General features: G+C 41.6%; 1 protein-coding gene across 9 annotated transcripts in view; it reads right to left on the bottom strand.

Moving 5' to 3' along the window:
* The window catches only part of ACACA (acetyl-CoA carboxylase alpha), a 286,860-nt gene that overhangs the window by 122,112 nt on the left and 147,117 nt on the right, over positions 1-17,631 (bottom strand). For all 9 annotated transcript variants that reach the window (XM_086360402.1, XM_086360403.1, XM_086360410.1 and 6 more), the window contains 4 exons: positions 10,230-10,343; positions 8,913-9,026; positions 7,788-7,877; positions 5,823-5,941 (listed from right to left, as the gene is read on the bottom strand). In XM_086360402.1, coding sequence (XP_086216528.1) covers positions 5,823-5,941; positions 7,788-7,877; positions 8,913-9,026; positions 10,230-10,343 — 437 coding nt within the window. The remainder of the gene's footprint in view (positions 1-5,822; positions 5,942-7,787; positions 7,878-8,912; positions 9,027-10,229; positions 10,344-17,631) is intronic.

Here is a 17,631-nt window from a genome sequence, read left to right as displayed (position 1 = left end):
TGAAATCTTAGACAAAAGAATTAAGCCCTAAAAGTCTGCATGATAATAAAATGTTCTCTCAGTGTGGATCAGCTATCATGACTACGCCTGCACCAAGAAAATGACTAAAAGAAATCCACTCATTTCTCTCCGAAAGACTACAAATTACCTTAAAAAAAAAAAAAGATCCAAAATCTCCTCCCCTCAAAAAAAAAAATTCACATACAATAAGACATAGTCCTTACTTGCTAAGAAGATAAAGAGGGAAGAAAACACACACATTTCTCATATATGTAGGTGTTCCATATACACTGGTTTCCTATTATGTTTAAGTCAGGAATTTAAGAAGGGAATTTAACAAGAATAGGGTATGTCTAGCCAGGAGTTTCCCTCGGTAAAGGGAAACTGGATAATACCTGGATACTGGTAAGACCTGAGCATGCTAAATAAGTTCCAACTACAGTTCCCCGCACCCGCCCCCCCCAAATTGGAACTCTTGCATGGAAGAGCAAGAAGAAGATAATATACCTTAGTGAAGCCTACCTAGCAAGAAGGATGATAAGAAAGGTCACAGAAATAAGAAATGGTTATTTCTTTTAAATGACTGTTTAGTCATGTGATGCCTTTCCTAACACTGAGAAGTGTGTTAGAAAAAAAAAAAAACACAGTCAAATTATACTGAAACACACAGTAATTAAACGTCAAACAAGTTCCAGTCCGGCAAAATGAATAAGCCAGAGAGTTATGCTGTGCGATATTGTACCTAAAGTCAGTAATATACTATATACTTAAAAATTTAAGAGGGTAGATCTCATGTTAAATGTTCTTTCCACAATAAAATTTTTTAAAAATTTTAATATTAAAAAACGTCAAGCAATACAAAGTATCTCAATAAATCTAAGCAAAAAGGCACCAAACATGTCCGCCACATGCTAATTGCCCAAGTGTGCTAAAATAAAAAGAGGGGGGGTGTCTTCTCTCTTCTCAGAGGCTGCTCCACTTATCTGCCATGGCAGCTGCTTGTGTTTTGCCTACTTCTCTAAATAATCAAAACATGTGCAAATGGGACATGGCCTTCAATCCAAGTGGCCTCTAGGGCATTTTCCTGAAAAAATACCCTGCTGTTGTCAGTCTGCAGACAGAGAGCCATGTTTCATCCAAACCCACAGAGGCTAAATCGCTAGTCAAAAACAAACTACAGGAATGGAATTCCACAAGATGACCCCATACACAACAAGAGACTGTAGTCTTGCTTTGAAAATACAGCGGAGAAAGATACTCTCAGGACTTGCTGGATAGGTCTGGTCTACTTCGAAGGAATGCCTGGCTAGGAATGGGAAGACCAAGTATCAGGAAAGAAAATGCAAAAAACTGGTTAAAGAATGTATGTAATTTTTTCCCTAAGAATTTTTGGTTTGTTAAGAGTACTGGAGTGGGTTGCCATTTTCTTCTCCAGGGAATCTGCCCGACCCAGGGATCAAACCCAGGTCACCCATATTATAGACAGACGCTTTACCATCTGAGCCACCAGGAAAATCATTTAGAATTAGATATGTAAAATGTGTATATTCATATGCCTGTTCTATGTTCTCACTGAATAATTTTTAAAACATGCATAAAATACTGTAGTATATCTATAGTGTCAGAAGTGAATGCTTCCTGTAACCATTTACAAAATAAGCAAGATAAAAGTTTATTAAAAAAAAAAAATTCTTCTAGGGGCACTACCACTAACATAAAACAGAGCACTCAGTGTGATTGCCCTAATTAATTCTTGATCAGTTGAGTTGACTATGTGGCTAGGAAGTGCTGGAAATATGGCTAGTCTGTACTGAGACATGCTGGAAGCAGAGAATACACTCTAAATTCCAAAAAGTTAGTTAAGAAGAATGGAAAATATCTGGTTAATAACTTTTTATTACATATTAATATAAAACTTTGGATACAATGGGTTAAATAAAATGTTAAAGTAATTTTATCTGAGCATTTCCTGGCAGGCCAGTGGTTAGAACTCCGCTCTCTCACTGCCAAAGGCCCAGGTTCAATCCCTGGTAGGGAAACCAAGATCCCACAAGCCATGCAGTGCGGTGCAACAACAACAACAACAACAACAACAATAACAACAAATTATTATTTTATCTGTTTCTTATTAGATATGCCCGTAGAAAATTTTAAATTATATATATGGCTTGCAATATATGTCCAATATATTTCTATTGGACAGTGCTGGTCTAGTGGTGAAAGTGAAAGTTAAAGTTGCTCAGTTGTGTCTGACTCTTTGCAACCCCATGCATGGACTACACAGTCCATGGAATTCTCCAGGCCAGAATACTGGAGTGGGTAGCCGTTCCCTTCTCCAGGGGATCTTCCCAACCCAGGGATCAAACCCAGGTCTCCCGCATGGCAGGCGGTTTCTTTACTAGCTGAGCCACCAGGGAAAGTCTGGTAGTACTGATTCCCAACTGCAGATGTTCAACAGAATTATCAGAGAAGCTTTTTCAAAAAAGTGATACCCTGGACTCTGGTTTGAAATGAATCAGAATCTTGAGAGCCAGGAACCCAGTAGGTTTATTTTTTAAAATACTTGGCAGCTAATTCTGAGAATCACTAATCTAGAGGTTAGTGGACATAATCGTGTCCTTGAGTTTTACTGAACTTAAGAGTGGAATGAACACTGGTAGACAAGTCTCCTGTAATTGACTTCTGTAGAATTAGAAACAATAATCTTTATTGCCTGCTGTTGACAACAAGAATAGAAAACAACAAAAGTCCTGAGGTTAGGAAAAAAGTTGGAACTTGGCTCAAAAATAGCTAAAACTAAGATACTCAAGAATTCTTTTGTAAAGGTGGTAGGTCTATGAAATAATAAAGAACTTGGCTTTTGTCTAAATCCTTGGAATTTCCCAAGTAATAGAAGTGCCTTCATTATTCATGAGCTCCTTGGATCACACCTGAGTTTATGTTAAGAGATGAGATAACTCAGGACAGGGTCTGCTCACTAGAAAAACCAACCATGTGACTAGAGGGTCAGCTGGACCTCTGGGGAGGGGACAGGAGCTGGAGGGTGAGTTTAATCAAGTGGTCAATGATTCAAACAATGGTGCCATCGTAATGAAATCCTGATAGAAACACTGAACCCTGAAGTTCAATGGAACTTCTTGGTTGGTGAACAGATTGATACACTGGGAGGACTAGGTACCTGGATTGTACAAGGAAAGAAGGGGAAAACTCTTTTAGGACCCACCCAGACCTCACTCTATGTATCTCTTCATTGAGTTGGTCTGGATCTGTATCTTTTATAGTAAAACTGTGCTTATACATACAGTACTTTGCTGAGTTCTGTAAATTGTTCTAGTGAATTACTGAACTCAAAGGGGTCATGGGTACCCCCCAAATTTACAGCCAGTTGGTCAGAAGTGTGGGCAGCCGAGGAAACCCACTTGTGGCCACATTCTGAAGTAGGGGCAGTTTTGTGAAGATCTGAGCCCTTAACATGTGGCATCTAACACCAGGTGGTAAATGTCAGAACTGAATGGCAGTATACCAACTGATGTCAGGATAAAGTCGTAACTGCAAATTGTTAACAGAAACATTTGTAAGAAAATCTAAGATCTTACAAAACTAAATTCAAGCAAATTTGTAATAAGTGAATAAACTATGTTCTTAAAATTGAATACAGTTTTCTGTAATTAAAAGCTGATAATTCATTTTATGGGCTTCCCTGGTGGCTCAGTGGTAAAGAATCCCATCTGGCAATGCAGGAAACACAGGTTCAATCCCTGGGATGGGAATATGCCCTGGAGAAGTAAATGGCCACCCACTCCAGTATTCTTGCCTGGGAAATCCCACAGACAGAGGAGCCCGGTGGGCTATAGTCCATGGGGTCACAAAAGGGTCAGACACAACTTAGCCACTAAACAACAGTAAATTTTATATTACTAAACTAACAAAAGGACTTTAGATCTAAAACAGCATTAAAACAATTCGGGCATTTTCTCTGGTTTTCACAAAGATTATTTTATCTTTCCTTCTATTTTTTTAAGTCTTTATTGAAGCAGTTACAATACTGCTTCTGTTGTTTAAGTTTATAATTCTGAATACACACAACCAAGGAAGACTTTAGAAAGCCAGCAAGACTACAGCGAGATTCGGTTCAGGTCTCCAGAAGAATGTGTGCCCCTTGGATGTTGGGAGGGACAGGTATACAAGTCTTGAAACCATATCAAGAATCATCATACCAGAGTCACACCCCTGAGAAGGAAAGGTGAATAAGATTTCTTAACAGTTCAGAGGCATTCCTCTCAATTTTCCAACTGACTTTCCCTCACCAAACTGGACACAGATCCTCAAATAAAGAAAGTAGGACAGGGAGAGCAATTCAGAGAGACAAGGGGAGCAATGAGGAGGGAAGGAGATCAGAAGCAGCACTGCAGCCAGACTACAAATCACTGCCCAAAGCAGGAAGAAAAAAGCCAATGTCCTGAGAATTACAAAGGGTGGGAAGTATAGCGTGTAGTTCTCCACAATTATTCAAGGAAGGCAGGAGAAGAAAGAAGCCCGAGTGCTGAGCCCATGTGTGCCATGAGCACCTTGCCCGCTCGCTGAAGGACAGCCATTCGTTTCTGGAAAATGAGATTCTGAAATCCATGGAGGCGAAAATGTACCGAGAGATGCTTGCTAAATCAAGGATATATGCTTTTCTCTGCCAGCCATAAGGTATTTTCGAGGGAGAGGAGTGAAGGGACCTTCTGAGACAAAGAAGACAAGTACTTTTTTCTGAAGACGCTGCTGCTCGGCTGCTGACCTCTGCTGGATTAACACTGGCATTCAGTGGCCGCAAGTCTCCGTGCACACCTCTTTGTCTCTAGGAAGAGCTGCTATTGCTTTGGGTGAAGTGGCAATTCAGAACAGAACCATTTCTGTTGTCTGTAACTAAGGATCCCCAAAGACACGGTACTTTGTAATACAGACTGAAGAACCAAAGGCCATAAAGAAGAAATGGAGGGGATGCAGCTTAAGATTGGCTGTGGTTATTTATATTTCCTGTGGTATTACTGAGGAGAATGAAAATACGGAAGGGAGATGACTAGAGGTGGGGATGAAATTCCTAGGTTTTTCACTGCCTGGGAATACTTGAAAAAGAAATGAGATTATTAGAGAAAGTATTTCCATCTTAAAGCCAAAGCAATATTTTGGTATTATTGTTGGAACTGGAAACAAATTTCCATATGCACATTTTTTTTAAGGGCGTAAGAAGGTAAAATTAATGGAATTAACACGGCTTATATGAGTAATTTACTTGAATTTAAGTTTGCTTTCTGAAGTGTGATTTTTAAAAACTGAATTTCAACTGCTAAATTTACATGTGTGCTTTTGGAGAGATCATGAAACTGGTTCAGGTTCAACCCACAGCAAACATAAAGGGGAAAAAGGCATTCCACCCAAAATATTTTTACATCCTGTTGACTTAAACTGCTACAAATGTGATTTTCTGGCAAAACTCCAGAAAGTGAAATGCCAGTAAATTCTAACTTAAAAAAAGAAAGAACTATGCCTCCTCCATGACAGAACACAAGTAAAAATGAATGGACTCATCTTAACCTTGTATCTAAATTAGACCATACTGTCACTCTCCAGGTCAAAGATTAAAAAGTAAAAAAAAAAAAAGAAATAGCTGCCAAGAGGCTCTTCTCTCATGGTTTAAATGTATTCATTGTCTGCTCTACATTTCTAGCTAAAAAAATAACCGTACAGAACGGTCACACACATTACCCCTCCCCCACCCCCAAACTCTCTGGATAGAGCTCTGGTTGGCTCCAGTGCACGCACCAGCTCAGACTCACCTATTTGGATGCGATGTGGGCAGCATGAACTGGAATTCCACCACGCAGGTGTTGTCCTTCAGCTGCCGGTGTTGTACGCTATTAAGTTCATAGGCGATATAAGCCCTTCGAACATACACCTGGTTAAAAAATAATCCTCAGTAAATACACTTGAAAAACAGAAACTCAGAGGTGGTTAGCCCAGGGAAAAGACAGTCCTGAAAAGAGATGTATGGTGCAGAAGATGGTCTCTGCTGACAGAAGTCCCAGTGCCGAACACATACATACATACTTTGCTGTAATTAATACGGCTGGAGTCTTACAACTATACCCATGACTATAAATGGAAAGGAAACCAGCCTGCCTCTGCTGGACACCTCTAGGTGTGCTGAAAGCCCTTTACACTGATCTAAACTCGAGAGTAACTTTGATCATTAGCAGAAGAGCATACAGAACCATGACTATTAATTCATTACACATGATGATGTCAACAGAAGATAAAATCAAGGACTTCTCTGATGGTCTAGAGATTAAGAATCCGCTTTCTAATGCAGGGGACATGGGTTCGATCCCTGGTCCAGGAAGATCCCAAGTGCCCCCAGGGCAACGGACCCCATGTGCCACAACTACTGAGTCCACGTCCTCTGGAGCCTGCACGCTGCACCTAGAGAGATCAAGCACCACAACGAAGATCCCACGTGCCACAGTGAGGACCCAATGCAGCCAAATAAATAATTTTTTTTGTAAAAAGAAGATGAAAGCAAACAGGGAGAAAAATAAGAGGTGCTGATTGTGGGCCACCTGAGGCATGAAGAGACAAAACAGAAACAACCGAGGTACAGTCTCACTCATTCACTATCTTGTATCTTTCTTCTGTTTTCCCACTGGTCCAAATCAATTTTACATTGCTCATATCGCCCAAATCCTCGGCAAAATCTGAAGGCATAATTTGACATATAATATCTCAAATACACTAACTTGACTCAAAGAAACAGCAACAGGCTGTTTCTCAGGAAAACCTGTCAGTTCAACCTCATGAACTTCACAGCCAATTTGCCGTGCACACATGATGGAACATGGAATCCTATCATCATGTGAGGTATACAAGGAGACTTTGCATTAAATAGCATAAAAGCACTGTAGAACACTTAGATGTTTTCCAATTTTGGTATTTACTGAGTAGGATTTATGACAGTCTCCCCACAGAATACAAATAAAAAGTAACCCAAAGGAGCACGCAGAAGACTGTAGCGGTGTCACATCACATAAAAATCATCTAAGACACTCCTTTTCCTCACCTCCAAAACACACCTCCTTGGCAAACTTTACAGCAGTATTTGGAGCCTGCAATTTTTGTGCTTAATGAGACAGTATGCTAGAGCGGACACAGCAAAGTCTGTGAGTCAGAATGAGCTGGGTTCAAATGCAAACTCTTCCACTTACTATCCATGTGAATATAGACAAGTCACTTAACCTCTCAGTCTTACTTTCTTCTACTTCATGAAGTATTTGGAGGATTAAATGAGAAAAATAAAGCACCTAAAGCACAGTTCATTAAACTTTCCTTCTCACGCTGAAATAGTTCATAAGTTCATAAGAACTGCTTGACAATTCAGAATATGACTAGAATCCATTCTACTTGGCCCAAATCACAAAATGGTACTGTTCTGATCAGCCACATATTTTTTTCACTTACTGTGTTACAGGGCATCCTCATCTCTATGAAATGGAAGGATTCAAGTACTTGGAAAGTAGAATTGAAAAATGCTGGTAGCTGTGACTGGAACCCAGAAACTGGTGATTAGTTGAGTTGGCACACTTGAATAAAAGTAAGACCAAAGTGCAGCATTTGTCTCAGAGGAAAAAACTCTACTCTGGAGAACCAACATTAAGACCAAAGAAGGACTGATAACAATAGCCAAGCAGGCAAAAGGAGTCGGCCAGAAGCTGAGAAAAAGGTGACGTCATGTTACTATGAGAACCCACCTCCAGAGCTGCCATCCTCACGACCTGGTTGCTGTGATAGAAGAAGTTTGGTAGGACATCAAAAATCGACGTTTCGGACAAGATGAGTTTCTGGAAGGTACAAAGACAAGCTTCAACCATTACATCCATAAGAGAACAATTCCAATGGACAATATTTAGCATTAGAAGCATTAGTGAAACTTTAAGCATTTTGTCTGCAAACTTATAAACTTATCTTCTCTTTGCATGAACTCACCTTCTCTCTGCCTTGGCTTCCTCAGATACAAAATGGAGAAAATAATAATACCTATCCTCAAGGGCTGTCGTGGGTGTTAGACAGTACATGTAAAATTCTTAGACATGCATTAACAGTGCATTAATTTTAATGCTATTAAATGTTTATGGCTATTATTATCCTTTCTGACATATAGCCGAACTTAACGTTTAATATATTGTCTCAGTACAATATATGGTAAACCATAGATTTGAACTCTCTATTTCAACCATGAACCAAATAAACAAAAATATCCTTCCCCCCACTCTGTCCCCACTTCCTTAGTTTCCCCAGAAAGAAATCTAAGAGAAAGCTGGAAGATTCCCTTGGCTAGGTATGATAATATTATCATTATTTCCAAGTAGAAAAATACAAAGTCATTCCTGACAAAATGATGTTTAAAAAACAACAGTCAAGGTTCTTTGAATTAGCAGTAAAATTAGCCAATATTATTTTATACAATGGCTCTGTACAAAGCTTAACAGTAAGTATTAAAATAAAACTACATGATTATTTAAGTAGCTTTTCCCTGTTTAACCTATTTATACCTCGGATTCAAATATCAGAAATCAACCAGTACTACCACTTCATTGTGTCCTAGAACACTTTCTAGATACAAGCACAAGAGGTGAAGACCTCAACAGGACACGTCCATCAAGGCCAGCCTATGCAACTTTTAAGCTAAGCCACAATTCTAACAGCATTTTTATGGGGAGGAAAAAAAGTACAAATCGTCTTATAAAGTCGAGGGATGAAACTTTATTACACAGAAAATCATAATTGACTGAAACTGATTACTTAATTAAACTATGCTTGGGAATAAAGGGGACAGCAGTGCAAAGGGGTAGAAATGGGCTGTTTTGCATGAATACCTGCAGGTTCTCGATGCAGAACTGATGTCCATACATGTCAATGGCGGATAGGAAGATAGACTCGACTTGGTTGTGGCGAAGCTCATAGGATGGCAAATGGGAAGCAATAAGAACCTAGAGTGAGAGCAAAGTGAGAGGTGTTAAGTTCCTGAGGGAGTGATTATTCTAGGCTCCCATTAGGCAGCTCTGATACAAAAGCAATAAATATAAATCTGGATGTGCAGGCATCAAAGATAAAACAGAGACTAAGTACCACAACTTGTGGGTCCTGTAACAGAAAGCCAGGGCCACCAAGTACTGTGTCTCAGCTGACTCCTGCCATGATTTGTGTGGTGAGCGATCTCCAGTGGGGGGCCGGGGAGGGAAGGGAGAGCAAACCACCACCATCAAGCTCCATCAGTGCAGCTGGTCTACCCCTGTGAAGCCGCTGGTGCTGGGGACTACATGACTAGCTGGTAATTGGGAATCAGGTCTGGCAGGGAGCAGCTGTGGGGAAGGTGGATGCTGCAGAGCTAGCCTCTTGTAACTCTAAAGGGGAAAGACAGACTAGGAAAAGCTGCTCCGACAGCCCCAGGTACTCGGTAGAGGAGAGGGCGTCAGAATGTGACACCCATGCGTGTGAGGGGCAGAGAGAAAGAAAGCAGTGTCGCAGACAAAGAGGGACATGGTGGGACCTGAATACCCTCAGCAGGTCACTCAGAGGTTCAATAACTTTGAGTAATTCAGTGACATGGATACAATTGTAGAGAAAGCAGAAGGTCACTGAACAGCTTCAAATGCAGCTTCCTTGTCGATGCCTGCGCACTGGAACACAAAACACAAAGGGAGTGCCAAACCCTGGCTTCCCTGCTGAAGCCTTCTGGAGTGGAAATGCAGACCACAGGGTGAAAGTAACTGCACTGCTCTGGGGTTGCGCTGACCGCCAGCACCGAAGACTCATTTCATCATCTTTTGCTCTCCACACTTGATGTTTTGCTGGACACTTAGAAGTTTCACCTGCTTCTAAGCCCCCTGTGTTAAGTAAGAAATATCAAACCTATTGTCTTCCTTCAGGTTCCTTTCCTCCACCTGACTTAACAGGGAATGGTAACAGGACTTTCTGATGGGGGCGGGCTCCTATTTTAAAGAAATTTGAGGTTAATCTTTTCCATTCTCTTTAAAAAAACATATAACACATGAGAACATTTGCTCTGAAGGCAATGAGACATATGTGAGAAATTGCATGACCTTTGGAAGGTGCTGGGGAAGAGCTCATGGAACCGACTGTCCAACCTGTGAAGACCATTCCTCACTCCGGATAACCAACTCAGTCCTTACCTGGCGTGCTCGGAGTGCCACCTTCGCGTTGGTGGTCTTGCTGAGTTGAGTTAGCTCCGTGAGGATATTCAGCAGCTCATCAGTGAGGGTGGGGTCCCGGCCACACAGCTGATCCTAATTGTTAATGCGACAAAGAACATGCATATTCATGTTAAAAACAACTAAACCCAGAACTCTGCTCAATGCTATGTGGCAGCCTGGATGGGAGAGAGGTTTGGGGGAGAATGGATCCTTGTATATGTGTGGCCGAGTCCCTTCCCTGTTCACCTGAAATTATCACAACATTGTTAAACTGGCTGTTCTGCTGCTGCTAAGTCGCTTCAGCTGTGTTTGACTCTTTGCAACCCTCATGGACTGTAGCCCACCAGGCTCCTCTGTCCATGGGATTCTCCAGGCAAGGATACTGTAATGGGTTGCCATTCCCTCCTCCAGGGGATCTTCTCCCTTCTCCAGGGTTCGAACCCGCGTCTCTTATGTCTCCTGTATTGGCAGGTAGGTTCTTTACCTCTAGCGCCACCGGGGAAGCCCTAAATTGGCTATACCACAGTACAAAATAAGAAGCTTAAAAAAAAGAACTGAGGTGGTGAAAACTTTGAATCGGGACAAGGAAATAGAAACAAAGTAAAGAGAGCTGGATTCCTAAGATGCAAACATCCTGTTACCTTTATCCTAAAGAGTGCGGAAAAGAGATCCCAGAGGAAGCTGCTGCCAAGGAGAAGCCCAAGGCCCTCGGCCAATCAGGCTCAAAATTCCTAATGCATTTCTTTATGAACCAACGCTATACTTTAAACATGCAGAAGAAGTCATCAGAGACCATTAAAAAGGGACAAGGGATCCTGGGTAAAAAAAAAAAAACAGATGATGTCTCAAAGTTTTAAGAGGTTTTAAATAATATAAGGCCAGAAAGCTGTCTTGGTCCTTTTGGAAAGAAGGAAGAATAAGGCAAAAGGAACCACTCCTGGTGGTTTCATTTCATAAACCAAATGTCCAGCATCCCAGGAGGGCACAGAACAGAAACATAAGCACAAGTTATTCATTTAGAAACACACGCTGACAATTCTATATCCCAAATCATGTATCCTCCTGCTGTACAAAGAACCATTCCATGATACCTAAACATGGTGAATCCTTAGAGGCATTAGAGGGGAAAACCAAACTCCTACTATGTGATCCATGGTGTAATTCAGGACTGGGTCCTTAGTCTCCGAAAAATTAAAAAATTTTAAGAAAAAAAAATCTCTATCATATTTTGAGAAAACATTTCTTCTCCAGCGCAATATCAGTTTATTCCCTAAATTCACCCATTATCCATGTAATTTTCATCTAAACTGAAAAAAAAACCCTGCAGATGCAGTTTTTATAAATGCCTATCATTCTTGAAATTTACAGAGTGATCAGTAACAGTAGTTCTGAATACCACATCACATAGTTCCCTCTACTTGGAGTTTGAAATAATTGTTAGTCTTTTTTTTTTAATAGTCTCTCTCATCTCACTATCAAACAGGACATGAAAGACAGCCAGATCCTAAATGGCTTCTTGTTGCTGCCTTTTAATCTTCTTGTTGCTGCCCTTTCTCGATTACTGCCTTTTTCTTAAGGAATCTCCACTTCATCTTAAACCTTCCCCATCTCAGGGGCCCTCCTTATAGTCCTTCACCACAGCAGCACAGGCGCAAGTGTGGGGCTCTGGGGCAGACACACACTTCCCCAAGCACTGTTTCTACAGTCCCTATCACCTTCCACGTCACAGGGTAAACAGTTTTGGAGTACTCAGCATTAGAATGCTGGAAAGACAGTCTCTCAAACATTTTAAAGCAGGAAATATTTTCTGGTTCCCCAATCCACGACCAGAGGTCTGCTCCAGAGTAGTAAACCACGTGATGGTATTTACAGTTAAGGAAGTACAAGTACTGTTTTCACCCATGCCAACAAAGGTTGTCTAGTCAAAGCTATGGTTTTTCCAGTAGTCATGCATGGATGTGAGAGTTGGACTATAAAGAAAGCTGAGCGCCAAAGAATTAATGCTTTTGAACTGTGGTGCTGGAGAAGACTCTTGAGAGTCCCTTGTACTGCAAGGAGATCCAACCAGTCCATCAAGGAGATCAGTCCTGGGTGTTCATTGGAGGGACTGATGCTGAAGCTGAAACTCCAATACTTTGGCCACCTGATATGAAGAACTGACTCATTGGAGAAGACCCTGAAGCTGGGAAAAATCTAAGGCAGGAGGAGAAAGGAACGATAGAGGATGAGATGGTTGGATGACATCACTGACTCAATGGACATGACTTTGAGTAAGCTCCAGGAGTTGGTGATGGACAGGGAAGCCTGGCGTGTTGCAGTCCGTGGGGTCACAAAGAGTGGGACACGACTGAGCAACTAAACTGAATTGATTCACTCATCTGAGTGGAAGAAGAAAGTGACTGTAAATTCCAGGCTTGGTTGAGCATATGGTCACAGACTGAAGGACCTGTTCTTCCTATCCCAGGGCACAAAAGAAACAGCAGGGAGAAAATATAATGAAGTCTCATCTTTTACTGAGAACTCAGGAGCAAAACAGAATTTCAAGGGAATATACAAAATCACCAGCAATTGAACCCCCCCTGGCAGCCCAATGGTTAGGACTCCACGCTTTCATTGCTGAGGGCCCAGATTTGATTCCTGGCTTCCCTGGTGGCTCAGAGGGTAAAGCGGCTGCCCACAGTGTGGGAGACCCAGGTTCGATCCCTGGGTCAGGAAGATCCTCTGGAGAAATAAATGGCAACCCACTCCAGTATTCTTGCCTGGAAAGTCCCATGAATGGAGAAGCCTGGTAGGCTACAGTCCATGGGGTTGCAAAGAGTCTGACACGACTGAGCGACTTCACTTTCTTTTCTTTTCTGGGGAACTAGGATCCTGCAAGCTGCAGAGCAAGGCCAAGAAACAAACAAAATAAATAAAATCACCAGCAACAAGACCATAACAAAACAGAAGGAAAGAAGAGGTAACAGTGGGTAGGGAAAACAAGATAAGCTTTTCCTACCTAAATCCCCCTTTACCTAAGAAAGAGAATTCTTTCTGAGGTACTTACTCCAGTCTTCAGAACTACCCTCTGAAAGATCCCAAAACCTAAGCAATGTCCTGGGTAACAGACTCAGCTATCCACCAGGGAAGCCCACTCTGCAAAAAGCCAGGCTAAACTCTCAATACAACAAAAACAAACACAAGCCAACAATAAAAGTCAGCACAACAAAACAGAAACACCAGCCACCTCCTCAACCTATATCGGATTTGATATGGACTGGTTTCCCTCGAAAGGAAATCCAGGTTTGCCTTTCCAGATTACATTAAAATAATCAAATAAAAATGGAGTTACCAGCTTGTCTAACTACAGATCACATTCTAACTAAAGCACACACACACAAAACTACTTAAAAGTAAAGCCTTTTCATTTCTTCTTTCTAGTATGAGAGAGAGGGGGTGACAAAGTGGGTAGAGAAGCTTGCTTTCTGTAAGAAAAGTGAACTATGGAGGTTAGAAAAAAATAATAGGGAAGTAATTATTCATTCACGATCACCACTGACAATCTTCCTGGGCTCCCAGTGATAAAGTGTAGAAACCAGACCTTTCTGGAATATGAAATACCAAACACAGTATGAATAAACCACTACTTCCAATAATTTATCATGCCTTGACGCCTATATCCTCTACTTTTCTGTATGTTCATTTTATTCATTTTTGAGAGTTTGATATTGAAACTCCAACTGAAAAGCTTATTTATCTACTTAAAAAAAATTGTAATATATAGCAGAACTATATGTGACTTTGTTCTGTATATTCCAAGTCTCTTAATGTGTTATACTTTCATAATTTAAAAAGTAAAAGAGAAAAAAAATTTTTTTTAATTATCGTGACTTGAAAATTTTGCATTTGTATATTATTTTCTCCATTGTCATCACTAGAACTTAGGAAAAGATTGGCAATAGAAAATTGTCTTGTAGAGTAATACTCTCAATCCTCTCCTGTCCTTAGCCTCAACACAGAGTTCAGGTCCTGAAAGAAACCATGAAGGATGGAAGATGATTCTGTTATCAGAACCACCCGTCCTAAGATGTAAACCTCCAAGAGGAAGTTTACGGGCCTCTGGTCTAGACACAGATGTCCTTTGGGCCACCGGACAGCCCAGCATCCCCGTCTGACTCCGCGGAACATCCTGTAGCAGTTAACACTAAAGGGTGATGGTGCCAGCGTGTGTTTCCTCAACGCAGAGAGGCAGGTTCATTTAACGAGCCTATCTCCTGGTTTGGGGCTTACCTGCATAAATCTGCAAGCCAGGATGAAAATTATTTAGTAATGGCTAAGGTTGATAGCACACACTTATTTCTTGTTTTCATTCTTAACCTGGGTGGTAGCTAATTGCAAGGAATAGCTCAGATTTGCAGAAATATAACAAGCATGCTTAAATGTCAAAACTTCTGCCAAAGTTATGCAGCTCACTTCCAGGAGAGCCCCATATAGCCAACTTGATCCTCACATCCTAAAATCTGAAGGCAATTCAAAATGAGAAGAATGTGATGTAATGGGTAATGTTCTCGACACATTAACTACTGTCCAGCTGGGTGAGGCACCAATCCCCAAACCAAAAATGGACTGGCAACTTCATACGGTCACAGCTAGATGTTTTTTAAATTCTTTAATTGGAGGGAAACTGCTTTATAATGTTGCTTTGGTTTCTGCCGTATAATAACATAATTCAGTCCTAATTATACATATATCCCCTCCCTCTTGAGTCTCCCTCCCCTCCTCCATGCTAACCCCTCTAGGTCATCACAGAGCACGAGGCTGGGGTCCCTGTACCATTCAGCAACTTCTCACCAGCTCATAAAAGCTGTGGGGCAGGTTTAACAAGAAATGTTAATATCACCCTTATTCAGGAAACCTGAGTTTACTGAGAAAGAATTTTCTCCTTTATCATATATTGGATAAAATTATTTGCAGTTATGTTGAGAGAAGGATAGAAGGGTGTTTAAACGCTCTGGGTTTCCCTGGTGGCTCAGTCAGTAGAGAATCCGCCTGCAATGCAGGAGATCTGGGTTTGATCCCTTGGTTGGGAAGATGCCTTGGAAGAGCGCATGGCAACCCACTCCAGTATTCTTACCTGGAGAATCCCTGTGGACCGAGGAGCCTGGTGGGCTGTAGTCCTTGGGGTCGCCAAGAGTCAGATATGACTGAGTGATTAAGCGCAGCACAGTCTAAACAAAATCAGAGGCTCCCAGGCACGCCACTACTCCTAGCAAAGCATGGGCCGTAACACGTTAATGAGGACCACATCAGAAATAAGGCAAGTAGTGAGGGAAGACTACTCAGAATCAAGGTGGGTACAAGACACATACTCTTTCGTCTAGAGCTGTGAAGAGGTTGATCCTTTCCATCAGCACAAAATTTGGCTAAAGAGTCCTTCAAACATCTCTGAGCAAACATTAACAATTTCCTAAGCGTTTTCCTATAAAATTAAGAAATAAGAGCTTTCAAAAAATAAACTTCCTTTGTTTTCAATGTGGCACCATGTTCCTTCACATGGAGAAAACTGGACAAAACTAGCGTTTTACTCAGTATTTTGCTCTCCAGATACAGTGAAAGATTGGATGAAATCTGCTAGTGAGACTATGAGGCAAGTGATGCCACCACCTGGAAGGCAGGGTGGCTTCCTCGGAGCAGCCCACATTCTGCAACACTGATTCACAGAGGCTCAATCTTCTTGATTCCCACCCTCTAGGTTCAAAAGTCCCAGACATCACTGTCTAGTTCAGCAAAGCACACCATCGACAGTCCTACTTCTAGAAAGCAGAGATGGGAATGCTGGGCACATAACCATCAATCAGGAAGCCAAGGTAAGCAAAGAAAGGGGGAGCCAGCAGAGAATGCAAGCTGGGGGAATGGAACGCTGCCATAGCCAGGTGATAGCCATTAGAGAGAGTAACCCAAACAGCTGAAATGGCTTTTACCAGCCACCCCCACTAATGCAGATGTGAGGTGGGGGACTGGACACCCCCCACCGCCCCCGGAAGAAGGCAGATCGGAGAGCAGTCCTGTCCCAGCCTTCATTCCTGCTCCCCAAGTCACTGCTAGCCGATCCTTAGCTCAGTCACAGCAATTAACTTCTTGTTTTCCAAATCTCTGGGACGAGGTCAAAATAACTGATATTTCAAAAGCAATTTAATGATACAAAAGCCTACAGATGTTTACCAAGTTTTCTTTTGTTGTTGTTTTTTTTTTAAAGACAAATGTGAAATGCCAAAAGAAAGAAAAGGAAGAATCCATCTTTCTGGTTCACATCTTCAACCTTCCTCCTCCTTCCCCCTCCCCTTCCCTCTCCCTCCTCCCAGCCCCTCCTCCCCCTCCTCCTCCTCTCCTTCCTATTCATCTAAACCAAAACACTAAACAAACGACTCTTTTCTCCAAAAAGCTTGGCCTGCTGGAAAGAAAGTTTGGGTACCATCCACGCAGGTAAGAAGTAATCAGGATGACAAGGTGGGGAAAAAAAAGAACTAGCAGCAAGCCAGAGTCCCATTGGCTTCTGCCTGTCCTGACTGGCAAAAGCAGAAAGCACAGCCTCAAACCAGCTCTCTGACAGGGCCCAACGCCTCTGCAGCACCCCCCGTGTAATTACACACTTGAGTGACTGGACTCTGAAGAAAATTGAAGGCCTGAGCTCCGAACAGCTGCCATTTTCTCTCTCCATCACACCAGCGTGATTACTTGAGAAATGAACAGCCCCGGCTCAAAGCTACTCCAGAATTCTCTGAGGAAATATGGCTCCGTGTTCCAATAATGAGATTCTTAAGGCAAGCGTTACTTACAATCACTCCGCAAAAGGAGCGAGCCGAGCCCCTATATCTTACAAATTAGAATTTAAGAAACCCAGCGACAGTCTTGGACAATCATTACTCTTCTGCTGCTCCAAGGTTTCTGGGCTTTGGTCTATTTTTAGTGCAGAAAAACTGTTAAGTCCTTAAAAAGGTAATCATAATAACATGAAAACTCACTATAATTAGCTTTCTAAAATGGCAAATTCTACCCCATTTTTAGGTCCAAACTGACAGATTCTTCCACATCCTCATCATTGCCCTTTCCTGCCAGAAAAGTCTTGGCTTTAACCAAATGAGAGTTAGCAATCCCTTTCATTAAAATTTAAGGGAAAAATCTAATTAGTCAGAGGTTTCTTCCCTCTTCCAATTGAGAGAAAGAAAACCAGCAGGTTGCCAAAGGTAATATCTTCTTTGCTGAAACCTATCACTTGGAGAAGTTGAAATATTACATTGTGCTGATATTTTTTTTTTCCTTTCAAATGCATCTGCTGGTTTCCCCACCGTCTAGCCATTCTAGGGTAGCAAAGGTAATGAACTCTCCCTATGATTACATATTT

The sequence above is a fragment of the Bos grunniens genome, chromosome 19 (genome assembly GCF_055505025.1).
Source record: "Bos grunniens cultivar Pamir isolate PY7600 chromosome 19, Bosgru_T2T1.0, whole genome shotgun sequence".
NCBI lineage: Eukaryota > Metazoa > Chordata > Mammalia > Artiodactyla > Bovidae > Bos > Bos grunniens.
This window is presented reverse-complemented; position numbering and strand designations above follow the sequence as displayed.